At 43.8% G+C, this 20,095-nt stretch overlaps 1 protein-coding gene across 2 annotated transcripts in view; it reads left to right on the forward strand.

Annotated features, from left to right (window-relative positions):
- Positions 1–7,459, forward strand: part of SFXN1 (sideroflexin 1) — a 47,258-nt gene extending 39,799 nt beyond the window's left edge. For both annotated transcript variants that reach the window (XM_082623007.1, XM_082623008.1), the window contains 3 exons: positions 2,720–2,769; positions 3,180–3,227; positions 5,884–7,459. In XM_082623007.1, coding sequence (XP_082479133.1) covers positions 2,720–2,769; positions 3,180–3,227; positions 5,884–5,946 — 161 coding nt within the window. In that variant the 3' untranslated portion in view covers positions 5,947–7,459. The remainder of the gene's footprint in view (positions 1–2,719; positions 2,770–3,179; positions 3,228–5,883) is intronic.
- Positions 7,460–20,095: the final 12,636 nt, after the last annotated feature.

Here is a 20,095-nt window from a genome sequence, read left to right on the forward strand (position 1 = left end):
CAAGTTGGGCTTCAACAAAATGTTAAAGTTCTGTTTTTTGAAAACTCTAAAGAGATTGAAAAGACAAGAAACAGACTGGGAGAAAATTTATGCAAAACAAGTGTCTGATAAAGGACTTGTATCCAGAATATATAAAGAGTCCTCAATACTTGTTAAAGAAAACAACCCAGTTTTTTTTTAAAAAAGGGCAAAAGGTTTGAACAGACATTTCACCAAGTATATATAGATATAAAATAATATCACGTGTAAAGATGCTCAGTATCTTTAGTCATTGGGGAAATTCAAGTTTAAAACCACATTAGCTACCATTAAACGCCTATTTGGCTAAAATCAAAAAGACTGACCATAACAAGTGTTGACAAGGATGTGGAGGACCTGAAACTCTCATTCCCTGGTGGTGGGAATGTAAAACGATACAACCACTTTGGAGAATAGTTTGGCAGTTTCTTAAAAAGTTAAACATATGCTTACCATGTGACCCAGCCATTTCACTGCTAGGTATTTACCTAGAAGAAATGAAAACATATGTCCATAAAAGACAAATGTTCAAAGCAGCTGTATTTGTAATAGCCCAAAACTGGAAACAATCCAAATGTTCATCAACAGGAGAATGAATGGATTATCAAAGGAATACATTCCATGCAGTGGAATACCTAACCCAGCAATAAGAAGTCCTGAACTATGGATACATACAACAGCATGAATGAATCTCAAAACAATTACACAAAAAAGTAGATACTGTCTATAAAATCCTAGAAATTATAACCTAATATATAATGACAGAAAGTAGATCAGAGGTTGCCAGGGAGTGGGTACAGGGTTTAGGGAAGGTTGTGGAATTGCCAAGGGCACAAGGAACAAGGAAGACATAAGGATGATGGCTGTGTTAATTATTTTGATTGTGGTGATGGCTTCACAGCTGAATACTTATATCAGAGCTTTTAGCATACACAGTACGCACGTGCAATTTACTGTATTTCATAAAGCTATTGGAGGAAAAATCATTGGGAGGAGAAAGAATTTACTCATATTAACTTTTTGAGCTTTTACTTCATTGAATATATATCTTTTAAACTTGTGATTACTGTGTTTAATTCGTTTAAACTTTTCATTTACAATATCCTGTTTGCACAATTCTGTGCTAAATAAGGTGTGTCCCTCCCTCACGGAGTTCTGTGATTATCTAGGGGAAAACCAAACATCCTCAGCTCACTTATTTAATCTCAGACTAAGTTCTATGTAAGAAGTAGGGATGAACGAGGCAGGATGGGATGCTGGGAAGGAGTCGGGAGGAGGGATGACATCCAGGTTGGGTTTCATGGGAGAGAGCAGAATTCTCCAGGATCCTTGTCGTTACCGAGAGCCTTTCCAACAAAACCCTCTGCACAAGCCACCATCAGCCTTTGGTTTGTACACATCCATTGTTGAGATTACACGCAGCTGTTCAAGAGTCCACCTGACGTGAGGATGGGCTCTCATGGGTTCATCTTCCCTCAAGATCTCATTCAGGGCTTAGCTTGCCTCCCCATCGCCAAGTCTGTGTACCCGCACAGATGACACACATCTGGGGAGTGCTAGGAAGAGGATTTACCATCTCCTTATGAAAATCGTTCATCATCAGACAGAGCCAGTTGCCCCAGATACAATATTCCCTTTTCCTGCTTTCCTCTGAGGGGTGGGGCCCCTCTGTGCGAGCTCCATGGTCTGTCTCTGCTTGATGACATCTCTCCCTTCCTCTCCAGTCCACATCTCTCTCCCTTCACGTTCACCCATGTGATGTACCTCTTCGCCAGAGGAGTCTGCTCGGGGACCAGGGTATGCCTGTCACGCAAGCCTCCTTGGGGTCATGATCTTTTAACAGCTTGTGTTGACACTTAACTAAGTTGGCTGATTTCATTACAACCAGTTCACAACTTGGTTGCAGCTGTTTCAGTGGCCTTATTTATATAATCTATATATTCCGTTGCTCTTTATATTGCAAATTATGCTTTTTTAAAACTCCCTTTTGAAAACTAAAAATCTAATAGCACTTATTCTCTAGAAGACCAACCAACTCATTCATTTCCATTAACAAAAAAGTGACAGGCAAAAATTTGTTATGCCAGCAATAGTTTTAGCCATACCGACAGCAACTAAAACCAAGAAAGGAAAGGTGCAGAGGAGGAGGGGGCATCCTTGTTGGGTTTCTGCTACGTTCCGGCCACGGTACTAGGTGCTTTATGAATGTTATCTGGCATGTCTTCACCCACACGGTTTTAGGAAGCTGTTGTGATCCTCATTCTACAGAGAAGGAACCAAAGGTTGGAGACCGTGCCCTTTTCCCACAGTGGGGATGAACTGGTAGGGCAGAGATTTGATTGCAGCTTTGTTTGTCTTCCAGCCTTGGAACCACGCTATACAGACCCCCAGCCAGGAGAGAAATTATAGCTAAGTGGTAACGATTTCTCCAGCTCCCGTATAACCAGGCATCTCTCAGATTATATGTGCAAGGGAGAAAAATGAGAAGCCGCTCAATCTTTGCATGTGCATTCATGGACAGATCGAAGAGGGAAGTCAGGACTAACTGTAACGCTGTTATAGTGTTACCCCTGCATTTCACTAATTACATTCCAGCTGGATCTTGTAATGTGGCGAGGTTCCTGTCCCAGTTAACCAGCAGAAGAAATGTTTCTAAGAGCCTGTATAAAAAGTACTCAAAATAATTTATTTCTCAACACAGAGGTTCCCATGGATGAGCGCGCCTATTCAAGTTGGATTAGTTGGCTTCTGGTGAGTAGAATTACTTTGATGTCATTAATTTCTTTTTTTAAGATAAATATACAGCATATGAAATGTGAGGGATAATATGGGACACACATTTTGAAAATGAGACCATCCCAGAACATCTGGAACTTGTGGTCCCAGTCATTAGCTAGACATAAGCTGTCTTTAGAGAAACCTACAACATTTGGGGCTATTTGTATGATTCTTTTTTAAACTCCTTTTATCTCTTTGATTTAAAAAATATATATTTTGGCAGTCCTTGGTCGTAAAATTTTACAAACAGGACATATTTTTGTGAGGCAGCATAATACTCGAAAGAAAGAAAGGGGATTGTTATCAAAGTAAAATAATAGAAAAAGAATCTGAAAAGTCGACCATTTCAAAAATGCTCTGATTTTTTTCTTTTTTTTTTTAAGTTTGGTATTTGCTACACCTCTGTGCTGTGCTCTGTTTCCTCAGAAAAGGTATGTATTTGTTATTCTTCAGCGTGATCATGCGTTTTAATCCTAAAAACCAGTTGAAGACACAGGTCCATTTCACTAGTAGGAAAGTTGAGTCTCAAAAAGATAATGAAGCCAAGCCTCTAATTAAAAGGAAGAGATAAGAGGCAGAAATCAAATGCGTGTCTGTTTAATATCAAAATTCTCTTTGCCCAGCTCTTTTCTACCTGCTACTGTTACATTTGAAAATTCTTTATTCTTGTGTAAGACTCAGGTTAACTCTGGTGCCAATTTGCTCTTATAAAAATTTAAATATGGCTCGTTGTCCAATCCATTGGCAAATGCATCTATAATGCAGATATATTCGAATTTAAGTTCCACCCCCAGGGACAGCAGTTATATGCACTTAGCTTTGGTGGTTGGTATATTTGCTTCCCTTTTTCCCACTTGGGTTTTTTTTTTTCTTTTTTTGCCTTAAAAGCTTGATTGTGCATGTGTCTTTCATCACAAGCTGCCCTTGAATCCTGCCTTTGATGTAAGAACTGTACTGACAGACATTAAATCAGCATCACATAAATCTAAGGCTTCAGCTTTTTTCTATTCTAACATCAAGGCACAGAGGAGCAGCATTTTGTTGTTTTGCTGTGGTTTGTGTTACCAGACTCCTGCCCTTGTAATATCCTTCGTGGGCCAGCAGGCCCCAAACATATGGCCTTTAATGCCCTAGGCTTTCACAGTGGGTTTGGAATGAGGTATTCTGTTCTAGAACTAACTTCATCAGGTCCCTCTACCTGATAGAAAAATCCATCTTTTATCTGGTCTTTCACTTCTGCCTTTGACCCCCACTGTTCTTAGTTGGGGATTTAAATTTCAAGGAGAGGGAACCTTTATCACCTTGATGCCTATAGCTAAGCCCCCCTTGAAGAGGGCGGGACCTTCAGAACCTCTGCTGAAGCCCAATACAGATGAATTTCCTAAAGAGGAGCACTCATACCTATTTAATTGTACAAATCCCAGAATCTCAGGGCTTAAGATAAGAAATGTTTATTTCATTAGTATATCGCATTGGAATATGTGTTTAGCCCTTGACCTTGCACTGACGTAGGAACATGGCATTTGGGTTGAGAAAGATCTGACTTCAAATCTCAGTTACACCTCCAGTTTCTTTATCTGTAAAATTAGGATAATACCTGACTCGCCAGGTTTTTATAAGGGTTAAACTGCATAATGTCTGACCCAAAAACTGAGTACTAAGTCATACCCATTATCATTATCATCATCAACATCATTTTAAAATTACCCAAGTTCCCACTATATGAAAAAAAATAGCCATTGTGGTTTTTTCTAGTTTTTTTCTATATTCATAATTTTTCTCTTTTTTGCATATGTTTATAAATCTATATCCTACCTTTTTTACCTCGTAGTTTACCACATCTCAACTATATTAAAGAACAAATCTTTTTAAAAGACTAATTATATAGTGTTACCAAACCCAGGTTCAGCTGCTCACCGCTCAGAAGCCAATAATTCAAGAGGCAAGTGTCAGTAGAAAGGAAAGATGCTTTAATCATAAAAGCTGGCCATCTGGGGAGCTGGTGGACTTGTGCCCAGAGACCAGCTATGATGATTCTGCTCAGCCATGACAGTTTTTAAAGGGAAAAATGGAGGGGGAAGAATCTCAGCGATCGAGGCAGGAGGTTGGATTCTGCATCATTCTCTGTTGCATGCAGACTGGCTGACTCTCTCTTCAGATGTTATCTTGCCCACACATGACCTGCCTGCGGGATTGCTTAGGGGGATTCATGGGGGGTAGAGAGCTAGTCATTTTTTTAACTGCTTACTTCTTCATTCTTCTTTTTATCTAGGAAAAGGATCAACAGGTTAGACAAGGCATGGTGTGCATTCAGGACAGCACAAGTCAGGAGTTAGGTTAATTGCCTAGTGATCTCATCCCTGTAATTAGGTTCTTTTAAGATTAGAGGGGAACAGAAATGGGCGAACAGGAAAGGGGCAAACGCGTTGCTTTCAATAACAAAACGTCCACAGTTTTTCTGGACAGTTTTTCTTCATCCTTAATATATATGCGCATATAAAACATTCAAGTACATTTTTAAATGCATAAAGCAAACACTAACAGTGGTCATCTCAGTAGTGTGACAACAAGAGATGTTTTTTCTCATACATTTTAGTATTTTCTGAAAGTTTTAGAATAAGTATGTTTTACTATACAATGGACAAAAGCAGATTAACGCAAGTGAACTTTTAGTGCTAAAAAATTCCACTGAGTGCATATATCTTTTTTTCTTTAACGGTGAACATTTATGTTGTTTTCCTTGGGAAGTGGTGTGACCACAGGTTGTTTTCCAATACCATCAGGGTCTAAGAGTGTCATCACCATACCTCCTTGCTGGCAAAAGTGGTTTTTAAGGCTTTTAATAAGATGAGAGGTAAAAAGGGTATCTCAGTGTTGGGTTCTGATGGTGCCTTTCTTTGATACTTAGTGACAGTTTTCTGAGAGGAACAGGATACTCGTTTTCTGGGCACGTGAAGCATTTTTCAAACAGGACTCTGTTGCCCCAGTCATGGGGGTGGGTGGGGCTACTCTCTCTCCTCTCTCCAGGTTCTAATTCCCACCTCTGCCCGTGGAATGACCCTGTCTGTCATTTCTCTCTTCTCCCAGTTCCATGTCTGTGACAAGCTTGGAGGCCGAGCTGCAAGCCAGGATCCGAGAGACCCATCCTGAATTACGGCGCGTGTACTTTAACAAGGGATTATAAAGTAGGGAAAGAAACATCTTCAGAGGATCCTACCAACTGCAAGTGTGGTGTAGCCAAGTTGGTAAGGAATATCCTGGTCCTGGTCGACCGGTGACAGAAACCTTTTAACGATGCACATTAGCCTTTTAGAGTCAAGCTGCTACTTATAGCACAGCACCTGGGGTGGCCTCCCCTTACATTTGAATCATGGTATAATTTACAGAAACACCCTTCCTGTAGCTTTTATAGTCACTGTTTTTTCAAAGACAATATCCCAACCCTCACCCAGAGTTTTCAAAAGCACCGCTAGGCATAGAGTAGATGTTCAGTATATTGACTGTCAGTCATTGAAAAGGAAATCTGTTTAAAATACTGAATTTTTATCCTACTCTTGTTTCAAATCAAGGAGAGCTCAGTAGTGAGTTGAGAAAACACAAAAGCTCTGAAGCTAAACTGTAAAAGAAAATGACTCCTAAATATTAAGGACAGTTTACTTTCCTGCCCAGTTCGGGCTGGAGGCGACCTGAAGTAGATGATGAACTCTTTGCATTGTAGGATAAAAGCTCCTTCATACACCTCCCGGAAGTCAGAGTGATAGACAATTGTGAAAGGTCCCTGCTGTCAACAGCTGTGTGCTTTCGTATTGCTGGTGGATTTCTTCGGTTGAGTTTGAAATTTATTCTATTTTACATTCTTATGAAGATATCAATCTTACCTTGCACTTGTTGACTTTATATTCAATCATTTGAATCAACTAATCAAATAACGGAAATGCACAAATGTCAAATTTTGGAAGTATATTCGAAACCAACGCTGTATGACTGGGTTGAATCTGGCGTGTTTGATTTTTATATTTTTCCTTTTTTTTTGCGGTACATGGGCCTCTCACTGTTGTGGCCTCTCCCGTTGCGGAGCACGGGCTCTGGACACGCAGGCTCAGCAGCCATGGCTCACGGGCCCAGCTGCTCTGCGGCGTGTGGGATCTTCCCGGACCGGGCACGAACCCGTGTCCCCTACATTGGCAGGCGGACTCTCAACCACTGTGCCACCAGGGAAGCCTGATTTTTTTTTTTTTTAGAAGCGAGAGAACAGTTCCATCTGCCTACATGTCTTTTCTTGTCATCCTCGTAGATCTCTTTGGCTTTCAGAAAGATACGGAAATAATGTGTATGTGAATCAATGACTCAATGAGTTTTACTTGAATGTTGTATATTACATTCCACCCTGTTTGAAAATAATGAACCCGTGGACCACTGTTTACATCATCTGTAGTAGCTTCACATATAATATATTTAATGTTAACAGATTATGTTTCAATTCTGTAGAGGTTCAAAGGCATATGTGAGGTGGTCATTTCACTGAGTGTAGACCACTCATTTCAATTTGTAATTCAGAGACTTATAAGTGGAAAAAAAAATGTAGAAACTAGTTTGGGCAAATTTTTCCTGACAATGTGACCAGACTGAATTTCCTCATAAAGAAAAAATTGTGTGCCTCGTGTCTGTGTTTCTCTTTTCTCTAAAACGATGAATGGACCTGAAGCTTTTGGGCCACTCTGAGCCTTCCTTTATACTGCCAGAATGTTCTCATTTAGATTTTCTGTCTTAAGCCATTTGAAGCAAAAGAGCTTCCCCATGACATTCTGGCCTTGGATGTCTTTTGTTGCCATAGATGCTTCTCTTTAAGAATGGGTAAAAGCAGGAAATTCAAGGCAGAGCTCCACGAGGTGCTTAAAGGGCACTTTTAACAAGAAACTAAAGCACTACCCCACTGCTATCTCAGTGAGGCCTACCCCACTCGCCCCAGCTAATCTCAGAATTCTTACCCCCAGTCAAGTGGCAGCTCCATGTCAAAATCTTAACCTTCGTTGAAAAATTAATGAATGCCTGGTTGGAAGATTGACAAACTAACCAAATTGACAAACTAACCAAAATTTTAATACACACCAGGATAAGATGACCAAAGGATCATTATAAAAGGGATAATGAGCCTGGAGATGTGTCTTTTTAAACATTATCTGTTGAAGCTTCTGACTCTTGATGCTTTTATAGAGAACTATGAACTGTATAGTTGAATCATGGTTTATGAAAAGGAACAAAATGAACCAAGATTGGCGATCATTGCTGATCTCTTAGGAATACCTCTTCTGGAGAAAAGTTCACATGAAGTGCAATATGCTTGTAAAGATAAATAGTTATTAATATTTCTAGTAACATGATATAAAGAATTATGACTGTAAGTATTAACTGACTGGCAGCTTTTTTTCAGTATTAGCACAGTGTCTGGCCAGTGTTGGAGTCAATGTATTATTTCAGTTCAACTGGATGAAATGTTAAATAAACTCAGAATGAAAAAAAATTCTCTCTTTTATTTGTATGTAAAGGATGATACAGTTTATATGTTATAGTCAATGGTACCTTTCATTCTAACTTAATATCTGGGTACCATCAGTAACTCCTGATGAAGAGATATTTTTGTATCATACCTTTAGCAGGAAATAGATTTCTAGTTTTGGCTACCAGTTTTCCACCTTCTTGAACACCACAGAGGCTCCCACCCACCACCACCCCCGGCAGCCCCACACAGCGTAATTCCAGGTACGTTCATTATGACACAGGGGGAATGAGATTCTGCCTTAGACCCTGATGACTGACACCCTTACACATGGTGGTGAGGTCAATTTGCTTTTATATTGTTTGTCAGGTTCTAATCTGGAACTAGCGTTTACCATAGTTCACAGAGAAAATCTAAATGTAACCCAGAATTGGGGAGTGCCTTATTAACAGACGTAAAAAGGAACTGAGCACTTTACCCACCTTGGTCACGTCTCTGCTCTGTTTTGCTACAGGACCTCTGTTCATCACTTAAATTATTGAAATATATTCAAGAGCTTGGGTCTAGGAGTCAGACAGAGCCAGTACACTCTTGGTTGTACCCACTTTTAAAATAAACGTATATGGGCTGCTGACATTTTCTGTGACCTTCAGTTTTATTAGTTTGGTTTGTTTGGAGAGAATAATTGAATCTACCTCATAGAATGGTTGTAAACAAGATAATTCCAGCACAGCGGTTTACGTAGTGCCTGGCACAGAGTAAACATTCAGTGGATGATTGCCAATTGTATATTTGTCTACAGATGCTGGCCATGCATTCAAAATGCCAGTATATCAATATACTGGTAAGATTTCAGAATCTTGGCAGCTTCCCCAGAGATAACCCACAATCTCACTAAAAGTAGCAGCTTAAAGTGGCCACGGGGAGACACTTGAATCCATCCTTTTAAAACGTCCAACAATTAAGGTTTTGCCTAAATGAGACAGAGGTAGGAAAGTCTCTGCTCACAGATGAGAAAGCTGGGGCTTCAGTAGTACAAGTTCAAGGCTGCTCCTGGTCGCTTGAAAACTATAGTGGCAGCCAAGGTCTGACACCTGAATCTACAGCCATGTCCAAAAGTGTAAACAACTGGAATACTCCAATAAAATTAGTTTTTCAAATTGGTGTATTCTTGTGTATTTAGAATTTCACTAAAAGCCAAAGAAAAATCAGGTTACATTTGTTAGTGATGTTATAAAGTATCACTTAAACTCTAGATATTCAAAGTATGGTCCATAGCCCAGCAACATCCAAGTTTGTTAGAAATGCAAGTTCTTGGGCCCCAGCCCAGACCTGCTGAGCCAACATCTGCCAGATAACAGGAGCCCTGAGATCCCTGTACGCATCACAGCTGGAGAAGTTCTGGCTGTGCCACATCTCCGATGCTCCCAGGGACCCGAGCTCCACTGGGTCAATTTCAGATCAACTTCTAATACTCTGTGAATTTGCATATTTACCCCTCAGCAGATTCCAAGGAAGCTTCCAGATTCAATGTTGACGTTCTTAGGGACATAGGATCAACAAGCTTACGAGGGCAGGGATTTCTGTTTTGTCCACGGCCGTAGCTCCATCACCTAGAACAACTGGCACCAGCCAAGGGTCCCCATGGTCATCGGGTTCATCCTGGGCTCTTTCTGGGAATCTGAAGAAGGGTCTTCACATTTCCGATTTCCAGTTGTGGAAAGGAATCCACTTGGTGTCACGGAGAGGTCATCACCAAGATGTGGAAAGAACAGGGAATCTGAGGGTTTCTGGGACCAGAGCTGGCCATGAATGTTATCCTTGGGAACCGAGAAGCAAAATGAGCATCCAAGTTGTAACCATTGTTCTGGAGCCAGCCCAACTGTCACAGAGGACACCACTGCCCCTGTAGCTTTTGGAGAAGAAGGAGCACTTGAGACAATACACATAGGGGTTTGTTGAACCTCAAGGAGACCACGATATGCCCAGTTTTAAAGTTTTTTTGTTTTGGGGGGGATTTTTTTGCGGTACGCAGGCCTCTTACCGTTGTGGCCTCTCCCGTTGCGGAGCACAGGCTCTGGACGCACAGGCTCAGCGGCCATGGCTCACGGGCCCAGCCGCTCCGCGGCATGTGGGATCCTCCCGGACCGGGGCACGAACCTGTATCTCCTGCATTGGCATGCAGACTCTCAACCACTGCGCCACCAGGGAAGCCCTATGCCCACTTTTAAAGAGAAGGAATTTGAGGCTCAGAGATGTGGGCTGATTTGTCTAATGTCATGCGGTGGCCCAACTGCTATCTCAGTCCAGGCCTGTCAAACTTCAGTGTCTTCCACTGTACTTCACAACTTCTCCATCAATAGGAATAATTAGAACTAGCTTCGGTACAGCGTTTTACAATCTTCAACATGTTTTTATTTCTGCATACATTACTCCTTGTAATACCCCCAACAGTTCCTCTGAGCATCATCTCCATTAAAAAAGTGGAGAAACAGTCTTGAAGAAGTGAAATCACTTACCACCAACCTAACTTGGTGGATTCAAAGGATTATAAAAGATGTGTTCACGTTCCCACACACACACCCACAAACAAAAGGTTTATGGAACACACAGAATTCCAATAAGGACCCAACCAAGGTCAAAGGCAGATCAGCAAGGTCATTTCCAGATAGGATCCCCTATTAGAGTAATAGGAACAATGGTTTTCAAAGTGTGGTACCTGGTCCAGCAGCATCAGCATCACTGGGAACTAGAAATGCATGTTCTCAGGCCCTCTCGTACTGAATCAAAAACTTGAAGGTGGGACCCGGCCAACTTCTAACAAGCCCTCTGAGTGATTCTGACACAGTCCATTCAAACTGGAGAACCACTGGATGGATGTTAGGATGCATGCTAGAGTCGCGTTCAGCTCCGTTCTATGAACTGAGGCAGGCTAATCTCTCTAAACCTGTTTCCTCATCTGTAAAATGATGTTAATACCACTTCCATCATTGGGTTATTGGGAGGATTCAATGAGAATAAATGGACAGCACTTAGCCTGGCATGGGGCACACTCAATGCATTGTAGCTAAATTTATGTGATCCCCAGGGCCAGAAGTTTGACAACACTGTTGGGGATCCTACAGGGAAACAGGCAGTCTCGTGACTGCTGGTAGACATCCAAGTTGCTGCAGTTTTCCTGCAAGACAGTTTGGATGTATCTATCAAAACTTATAAAAGCACGTACCCTCCTTAAAGCAATTTCACGTCTAAGAATTAATCCCACAGATGGATACACTTGGGTTCACAGGAGACCTGGCTACTCCTGGGAGGGAACCATATGAATGGAATGGTCGGGGGAAGTGAGGGAAGGGGGAAGTTGGAGAATATTTCCAGAAGATGGTGAGAAACTGCCAGGTAGGAAAAAAAAAAGTGTACACTATTGTGGGTAATCCCAAGTATAGGAATAAATTTTCTCTTGGGAAAAAGAATTTTTTAATTTCTGAATTGGATTTTTGCAAGATAGAAGGATAAATAACAGTTGATTGTCACAAATATAAGCTAATTTGGGAAGAAAGGCTATCTCTGGATGGTGGGATTTTAAGTGATTTTAAAATTTTCTCCTTTATGCTTTTCTAGTTTTACAGATTTTCTTGTTTCTGAACTCAGGACATATTAAATGGTACTTAAAAATAAAAACCTGTAGGTTATAGTCCCAATTTTATAATAATATATGCACTGATATGTATAAAAAGACATATTAGAGGAATATATACCACAGTGGTTAACAGTTGGTATCTCTGGATTTACAGGTAATCTTTATTTTCTTTATAGCTTTCTGTTTCTTAGATTTTCTGGAATGTACCTGTATTGGTTCTAAAATCAGAAACACGTCAAGTTCAGGCTGTTGAGTGACCCCAGCTCAGGCTTGGAAGCGGGTGCCTCTCAGCTCCCAAGCCCTGGGATTACCGAGCCAATCATTGACCCTCCCCTTGATTCCATCTCTCTCCTGGAAATGATGGAAACAGTATCTACCTTATAGACAGGCCTGAACCTGTGGTTTTGGAGCTCCAGGCCGGAGAGATCCGCAGCGCCAAGAGACGCCACCGGGGAGCAGCATTGCCTGCAAGATCGCGCGGCTGGAGCCCACCGATCCCCAGAGCTGCCGGCAGGTGGCGCAAGGCAACAGACTGCGGCCCTCGAACGTGCATCTCTGGATTTCCAAGGCCAGGTCGGGAAGATGGTGCAGGAAGCCAGGAGAAGGACATGATCTCTCCAGCTTCAGGAAGCTGAAAAGATGCCAACAAGCAGGAATGGGGCTTATTGTACAGGGCACCTGACTCCCGGTAGGAGGGGGGCAGTGCGGAACACAGAACAATTGTAGACCAGACCCAGTCCCTGCCCTCAGGGCCATCAGTGCTGCGACACAGCCCAATCACACCTGAAGCCGGCTCAGGGAAAGGGAGATGGGAATCAGTGAGGGCTTTAAAGAATGGCATCTCAACTGATACCGGGAAGAGGAGTAGAAATTTCTCACTGGGAGGAGAAAAGGGGCAGGAAGAAAACTAGGGCTTCTCTGTACCGGAAAGGGCTTCCCTTTCCATGGAAAGATCTGGAAACCAGGGAGAGTGTGGCTAAATGGTGTGTGCAAAGGAGGGAACTTTGGGGAAGATGCCACCAGGATCTCAGTGTCGTGAGGGCCCTTCAGTGTCCAGGGAAGGAATGTGGGCTTCATCCTGAAAGCAGGGACTCCTTCTAGAGGCTTTTGTCCCGGGGAGGAACAGCAGTCAAATCCTAACTCTGTCACTTACTGTTTTTGTCATATGGGACCAGCCAGTTCCCCCTCTCCGATCCTCAGTGTACTCATCTGTAAAATGGAGACAATAAAACCTACATTACAGTCTTGCTGTGAAGCTTAAAATGGGTAAACGGAGAACCTGAAGTCGTGACTTTCCTTCCCTTGTCCTTTTATTTCTCTGCAATAAACCAAATGGAAAAGACAGACAAGCAGGCCATTTCCAGGATGTCACAGTGTCGGTTTGGCAAATGTGAAGTTTCCAGGGGCCAGGAAATCGATTCATCTTGTGTGATTGCAATCAAGAACAAGTTCTTTCCTCGTATTCTCATTTATGATGAAAATGTATTTTAATCATGTGCAATCTCCAAGAAAGATGGTAGCAGGAGAGAACAAGGTTTTTAATAACGAAAAGCTAAAAATAGAGACAAAGATGACGATGCTATTGAAATTCCAAAGGATGCCACCTCCTGATACAATCCCTGCATAATCATTTCTGTCCAGAACTAGGAGTGGGGATGCCGGGAACGCTGTTCCCCAGGGGAGCGGCCTCACGTGCAGCCGGGTGGCTTACCCACTGGACGGCTGACATAGGAAAGAAGCAGAAAGTTTTCTTCCAACGGTCTTCTCACTGGGCAGGGTGAGTCACGTCGGCAAATCTAGTGAGGATGACCCGATGAGGAGGAAGAGGATGCTGTCACCGAAAGAGAAGCCGGGACTGGATTCCACTTCTGCAGTGCACCTCCAGCTTCCCAGGGCCCCTTTGCAAGGAAAAATCTGGACAACGGGGAAACAAAAGAAAACAAAGCAAAGGACTCCCAAGTAGAGGCTGACAATAAAAAATGGAGAGAGGAAGAGGAGAAGGCTGGACAGAAAAGCTGCTTGCACCAGATGCAGACAGCAGCTCTCAAGTCTGGGAGTTGAGAGCAGGGAAGACAGGGTTTGGGGGGAGGGGACACAAAGAGGCAGCAATGGGGAGCCCCCATCCTTGATGCTGGGCATTAAAAGGGCACCCCCGTTTGGGTGTAGGGTAGGGTTTCTCCCCCTTGGCTTCACTCCAGAATCACCTGAGGAGTCTTTCTCAAGTCTCATTGCTCAGGTCCCATCCAAACCAATCACATCCCAATATGCGGAGGTGGCCTGGGAATCGGCATTTTAGGCTCCCCAGGGCTCAGGTTCTAAATGCAGCCAGGGTTGAGAACTGTTGTTCTCAAGACCGAAGAGTACGTTAAAGTGATTGCACAGCTTTGGAGGTGCTGGCGAGCAGTGGTTAGTGCTCTGCGGTGGTGGACGTCCCGCAGTGAACTAGGAGTGTGGACACTGGGAGTGCAGACCTGTGTTATCGTTTATTTGCACTCGACCACCGTCGAGCCTCCATTACAGACAGTGATGGCTAACAGGCACTGAGCAATTATTTTACCCTATCGCCGCCTCATTTACTGTCACAACACCCTGTCAAGTAACTGCGACTCTAGTTGCTCCCACTTCACACATGAATTTATTCACTATCCCATTTGAGCCTCTCATCAACTCTATAAGATAAATTCTCTTATTAGCCTCATTTTTCACACAATAAATTGAGGCCTACAGAGGTTGAAACCCTTGCCCCGAATCACCCAAGGAGTAAATGGACTGTCCTCCAAAAAGGTATTTCACTCTAGCAACAGGGCCCACACCCTCCCCAAGATAGGATATAGTTATCTTTGTTAAGAACGAACTATCTAAAGGTCACTTTTTAAAAATTTACTTCTCATCCCTTGGGGTAAATCTTTTGAACCTCCACTGTTACCATTCTCTTTTGGACCATTGTCTCCCCTACTTGGACCAGAGCCTCCACTGGCTCCTGCTGCCAGGCTTCCCTCTTTTAGCTCATCCTCCATACTTGCCTGAGCAGGCACACCCTCCCCTGAAGCCATTTGACAAAGTCCTGGCTCCTCGGTCTGACATGTGAGACGCCCCATGACTTCCTCCCTACCAGACTATCCAAATGAATATCCTCTCTCTGGCCCTCCTGTCCTTTTCCCGTTGGCTTTTGCAAACCATATCCATGTACTTTCACATCTCCAGGCCTGTGCACATGCCATTTCCTCTTCCTGGAAAGCTTTCCTATCTTTGATATGCCTGATGAACTCCTACTCATCCTTCAAAGCCCAGTTAAAATGGTCCCTCTTGAGACCAGGGTAAAACCAAGAAGAACACCAAAATATTAATATTGAAGTGAGACTGATATTTATTTATGTTTTATACTTTTTTGTGCTTTCTAAATGTTTCGACATGAGTAACTATTTCATAATTAGAAAAAACTAAAATAACTTTAATCTTTGAGCATTTTTCAGTTGAAATGTCTTAGTCTGTGCTTTCTAAAGTAGTACTTTAGGGCCCTGACCTAGATAATTCTAAATTACTCTCTGAGAGGAAACTTGGCCTTGCCTCTTTGTTCATATTTGGGTCCAAGTAGGTGTCTTTTTCCTCTGAGAGAATTTCCAGGTGCCTGGCACATAGGTGACACTCAATAAGTGGCTGCTAAATACATTAATTAATTAACTAACTAACTAACAAAAATTCAAGTCCACACACACACCTTGGCTGACTTCAAAAGCATAAGCTTCTCATGTATTCAAAAGAAGATTCCTTCCTGGGCTCCTCTCCCCCAGACACAAGGACAGACATGCCCTCAAGAAAGTCCCTACATATGATTGCTTCTGGGTTCCTCTGGGTCTTCGGCAGCTAAGAGAGCAGACGTTACATATTTGGCTCAGTGTTGGACCGCTGTCTCATTCCCCAAAGCTGGGAGACACAGTTTAAGAGCAGAGGCATTGGGACTTCCCTGGTGGTGCAGTGGTTAAGAATCTACCTGCCAATGCAGGGGACACAGGTTCGAGCCCTGGTCTGGGAAGATCCCACATGCCACGGAGCAACTAAACCTGTGCGCCACTACTGAGCCTGCACTCTAGTGCCCGTGAGCCACAACTACTGAGCCCACATGCCACAACTACTGAAGCCCACGCACCTAGAGCCCGTGATCCACAACAAGAGAAACCACCACAGTGAGAAACCCACACACTGCAACGAAGGGTAGTCCCCGCTCCCGCAACTAGGGAAAGCCTGCGTGCAGCAATGAAGACCCAACTCAGCCAAAAAAAATAAAGTAAAAAATAATAAAATAAATAAATTTATTTTAAAAAAAAAAAGAGCAGAGGGATGGAGAAGAGGGTCAGGGGTACTCAGGTCTGGCTATTTCTGTCCAATGCAGATTCTTCTAAAAGCAACCTTTGTTCTAGAATTTAATGCTGCCTTGGCTGAACGTCAGAGCTGCACCACCGTCTGAAACTTTCCCTGCCTCTTCTCCCTTTTATCTTTCATGGGCATTATGCCCATTAACCTCGTTGCTCTGCTAATTTTTACCAAGCCTTTAGCACACATCAGGCACTGATGTTCTCCGTGCACTGCTATTTAGTCCCCACAGGAATCCTCGGCTGTAGGAAATGATATCAGCCCCCTTTTATAGATGAGGAAACCGAGGAGTGGAAAGATTATGTGGCTCCCCCGGGGGCCAAAGCCAATGGGAGGAGGAACCAGGCTTGGACTCGGAGACGGTGTCTGCATCCCTCCCAAAGGGAGGATGCCGAGCAGCTTTCCAGCATTCTCATTGCTCCACCCTCTCACCTGGATGTTTTCCAGACTCTCATTAACTCCAGATTTTTAAAAATACACTTTCCTTCTTGGAATTTGTCCAATTAGGAAATGACGTTTACTGGTAATCTGGTCATAAATTCCTTAGCAAGAACTGAAATGAAAGGCTTCTCCTTGGTAAAGTTGCATCAGAAGTCCCACCTTGGAGACGAGAGTCAGAATGTGGGAAGGAGAACGGTCGGTGTGCACAGAGTGGAGGAGGATCTGCCTCGGTCTCCCCATGGTTGGCACCCCTCAAAGGCCAGAGACCCAAGTTCTGGAGATGCTGTAGGTTAGAGGAAGAGCAGGGGCTGACCCCTTGCATCAGAAATGCACCTCCAACCTACATTGTTGGTGGGAATGTAAATTGGTGCAGCCAATTTAGAAAACAGCATGGAGGGTTCTCAAAAAACTAAAAATAGAACTACCGTATGACCCAGCAGTTCCACTCCTGGGCATATATCCGGAACAAACAAAAACTCTAATTCAAAAAGATGCATGCACCGCAGTGTTCATAGCAGCATTATTTACAATTGCCAAGATATGGAAGCAACCTAAGTGCCCATCAACAGGTGAATGGATAAGGAAGATGTGGTGTATATCTACAATAGAACACTACTCAGCCATAAAAAAGAATGAAATTTTGCCGTTTGCAGCAACATGGATGGACTTGGAGGGTACTGTGCAAGTGAAATAAATCAGGCAGAGAAAGACAAATACTGTAAGATCTCACTTATATGTGGAATCTAAAAAATACAACAAACTAGTGAGTACAACAGAAAAGAAGCAGACTCACAAAAAAAGAAGGAAGGAGGGAAGGAAGGAAGGGAGGGAGGGAGGGAGGGAGAGAGGGAAGGAAGGAAGGAAGGAGGGAAGGAGGGAGGGAGGGAGGGAAGGAAGGAAGGAAGGGAAGGAGGGAGGGAGAGAGGGAAGGAAGGAAGGAAGGAGGGAGGGAGGGAGGGAGGGAGGGAGGAGGGAAGAAAGGAAAGAAATGTGCCTCAAAGAATGACACGGGTGGTTCCCAGTGTGGTAACTGCCCCACCACAGACGTGATGCATTAGCTGCCCTCTTGTTCCAGGAGGCCCACCTCCTTCCCAGGAGTCAAGCAGACAGAGAATGGCTGAGAGAACTTAACTCCTTTGTGCCTCTAGTAATATCATCAAAACACACTGATGGCCTCTTCCCAGGGCTCGATTGAGCTCTTCTATGGCTCAGAACCCCACTTTCATCAATATCTCATGACCCAGATCTCTAGAGCCTAGATATTCCTCCCCCATACCCTTGGAGGTGGTCTCTAAAGTTCCCACTGAAGGAGGCTCTTCACATCAAATCAATGAAATAGACATAGAACAGAATCAACCAGTGCAACCTTGGCTTCTGGCCCAGGATCTCTGTCCTAGAAAATTACTAAGTCACTGTGTGAACTGGCATAAATCACTTCCCTCTTGAGCTTTGGTTTTCTCATTTGTAAAATAGGGCTAATAATAGGACCTGTCTCATGGGGTTTTTAGGAGGGTCACGTTCAATGATGGTTATGGAGTGCTAAGCACAGCACCCGCACACAGCCAGCATTTAAGTGTTAGGTACTATCTTGATCCGCTAGGGCTGCTGTAACAAAAATACTATAGACTGGGTGGCTTATAAACAATGGAAATTTAGTTCTCACAGTTCTGGGGGCTGGGGAGTGGAAATCAGGGTGCTGGCATATTCAGCGTCTAGTGGGGACTGGCTTCCTCATTGAGGGCCACCTCCTCACTATAACCTCTCAGTGTGGAAGGGACGAGCTGGCTGTCCAGCATCTCTCTCTCTCTTTTTTTTTCTTTTTTTTGCGGTACGCGGGCCTCTCACTGCTGTGGCCTCTCCCGTTGCGGAGCACAGGCTCCGGACGTGCAGCCTCAGCGGCCATGGCTCACGGGCCGCCGCTCAGCGGCATGTGGGATCTTCCCGGACCGGGGCACGAACCCGTGTCCCCTGCATCGGCAGGCGGACTCTCAACCACTGCGCCACCAGGGAAGCCCGTCCAGCATCTCTTTTATAAGAGAATTTATCCTAATCAGGAGGGTTCCGCCCTCGAGGCCTAATCTCCTCCCAAAGGCCCCACCTCCTAATACTATCACCTTGGGGGTTAATTTCAAAGATGAATTTGGGGGCTTGGGGGCACAAACATTCAGACTACAACAGTTACCATCTCATCTGGGGGTCCTCAAAGAGTAAAATTTGGGCTCGTGTTTTTTTTATGAGATGATGCCAGGAAGCACAGGGGGGACCAGGGAGTGGTGACAGAAGCCAGGCCAGTACTGGGTGTTGTTTTGAGCGGGTTCTTGCTGGGGGCACCCGGGGCTCAGGCCCTCATGCGAGCCTCTGAGAAAGAGCGTGGAATCATGTCAGTGTCATCCCCCCAGAGGATGGGAAGGAGGCTGGGACGTTTACCCAGACTCTCACCCCCATGACGTAGGGGTCTGCCCTGGGAGACAGTGACCAGCCCCACTGTGCATCTGGGCACAGCTGCACGAGGAGAGAAGCCCTTGGCAGAGAAGAGAGATGCAGAAGCTCAAGAAGGGAGGTGCTCAGCTTTCGGGTCAACCCCGGAGGTCCAGGGGCATGTACAGCAGGGCTTCAATCACTTCTGTTACAGTTACCATTATTATTACTAGTAACAACAAGTATGCATAGTAGGGTATTTTTTCTTTCACTACCCACTTAAATATAACAGACTGCTATGACCAACTCAGTCTGATTTTCCTTGTCCTCTGTGATGCTTGGATTTCAATAAATACTTGAACAGCCTCCAGGGTCCATGCAAAGGAAAGAAGGGAAACAACCAGTTATGGAGGGCTTCCGTGTGCCAGGGACCATGCTAAGCACCCAATCCTCACACAACTTGTGCACTTGGGGATTCACAGCCCCATTTTGCAGGAAATAAGTGAGGCCTAGAGAGGTTATGTATCTTGTCCCAGATCACACAGCTTGTAAGAGATTCAAATATTCAAAATAAGACTGGCATTGCAGATGTAGAGAATGGACTTGAGGATATGGGGAGGGGGAAGGGTAAGCTGGGACAAAGTGAGAGAGTAACACTGACATAGACACACTACCAAACGTAAAATAGATAGCGAGTGGGAAGCAGCTGCATAGCACAGGGAGGTCAGCTCGGTGCTTTGTGACCACCTAGAGGGGTGGGGATGGGAGAGTGGGAGGGAGACACAAAAAGGAGGGGATATGGGGATATAGGTACACATATAGCTGATTCACTTTGTTATACAGCAGAAACAAACACAACATTGTAAAGCAATTATACTCCCATAAAGATGTTAAAAAAAAAAAAAAAAAAAAGACTCTGGCATCGATCATCCCGA

Source organism: Mesoplodon mirus, assembly GCF_964341445.2.
Source record: "Mesoplodon mirus genome assembly, chromosome: 5".
In the NCBI taxonomy this organism is placed as follows: domain Eukaryota; kingdom Metazoa; phylum Chordata; class Mammalia; order Artiodactyla; family Ziphiidae; genus Mesoplodon; species Mesoplodon mirus.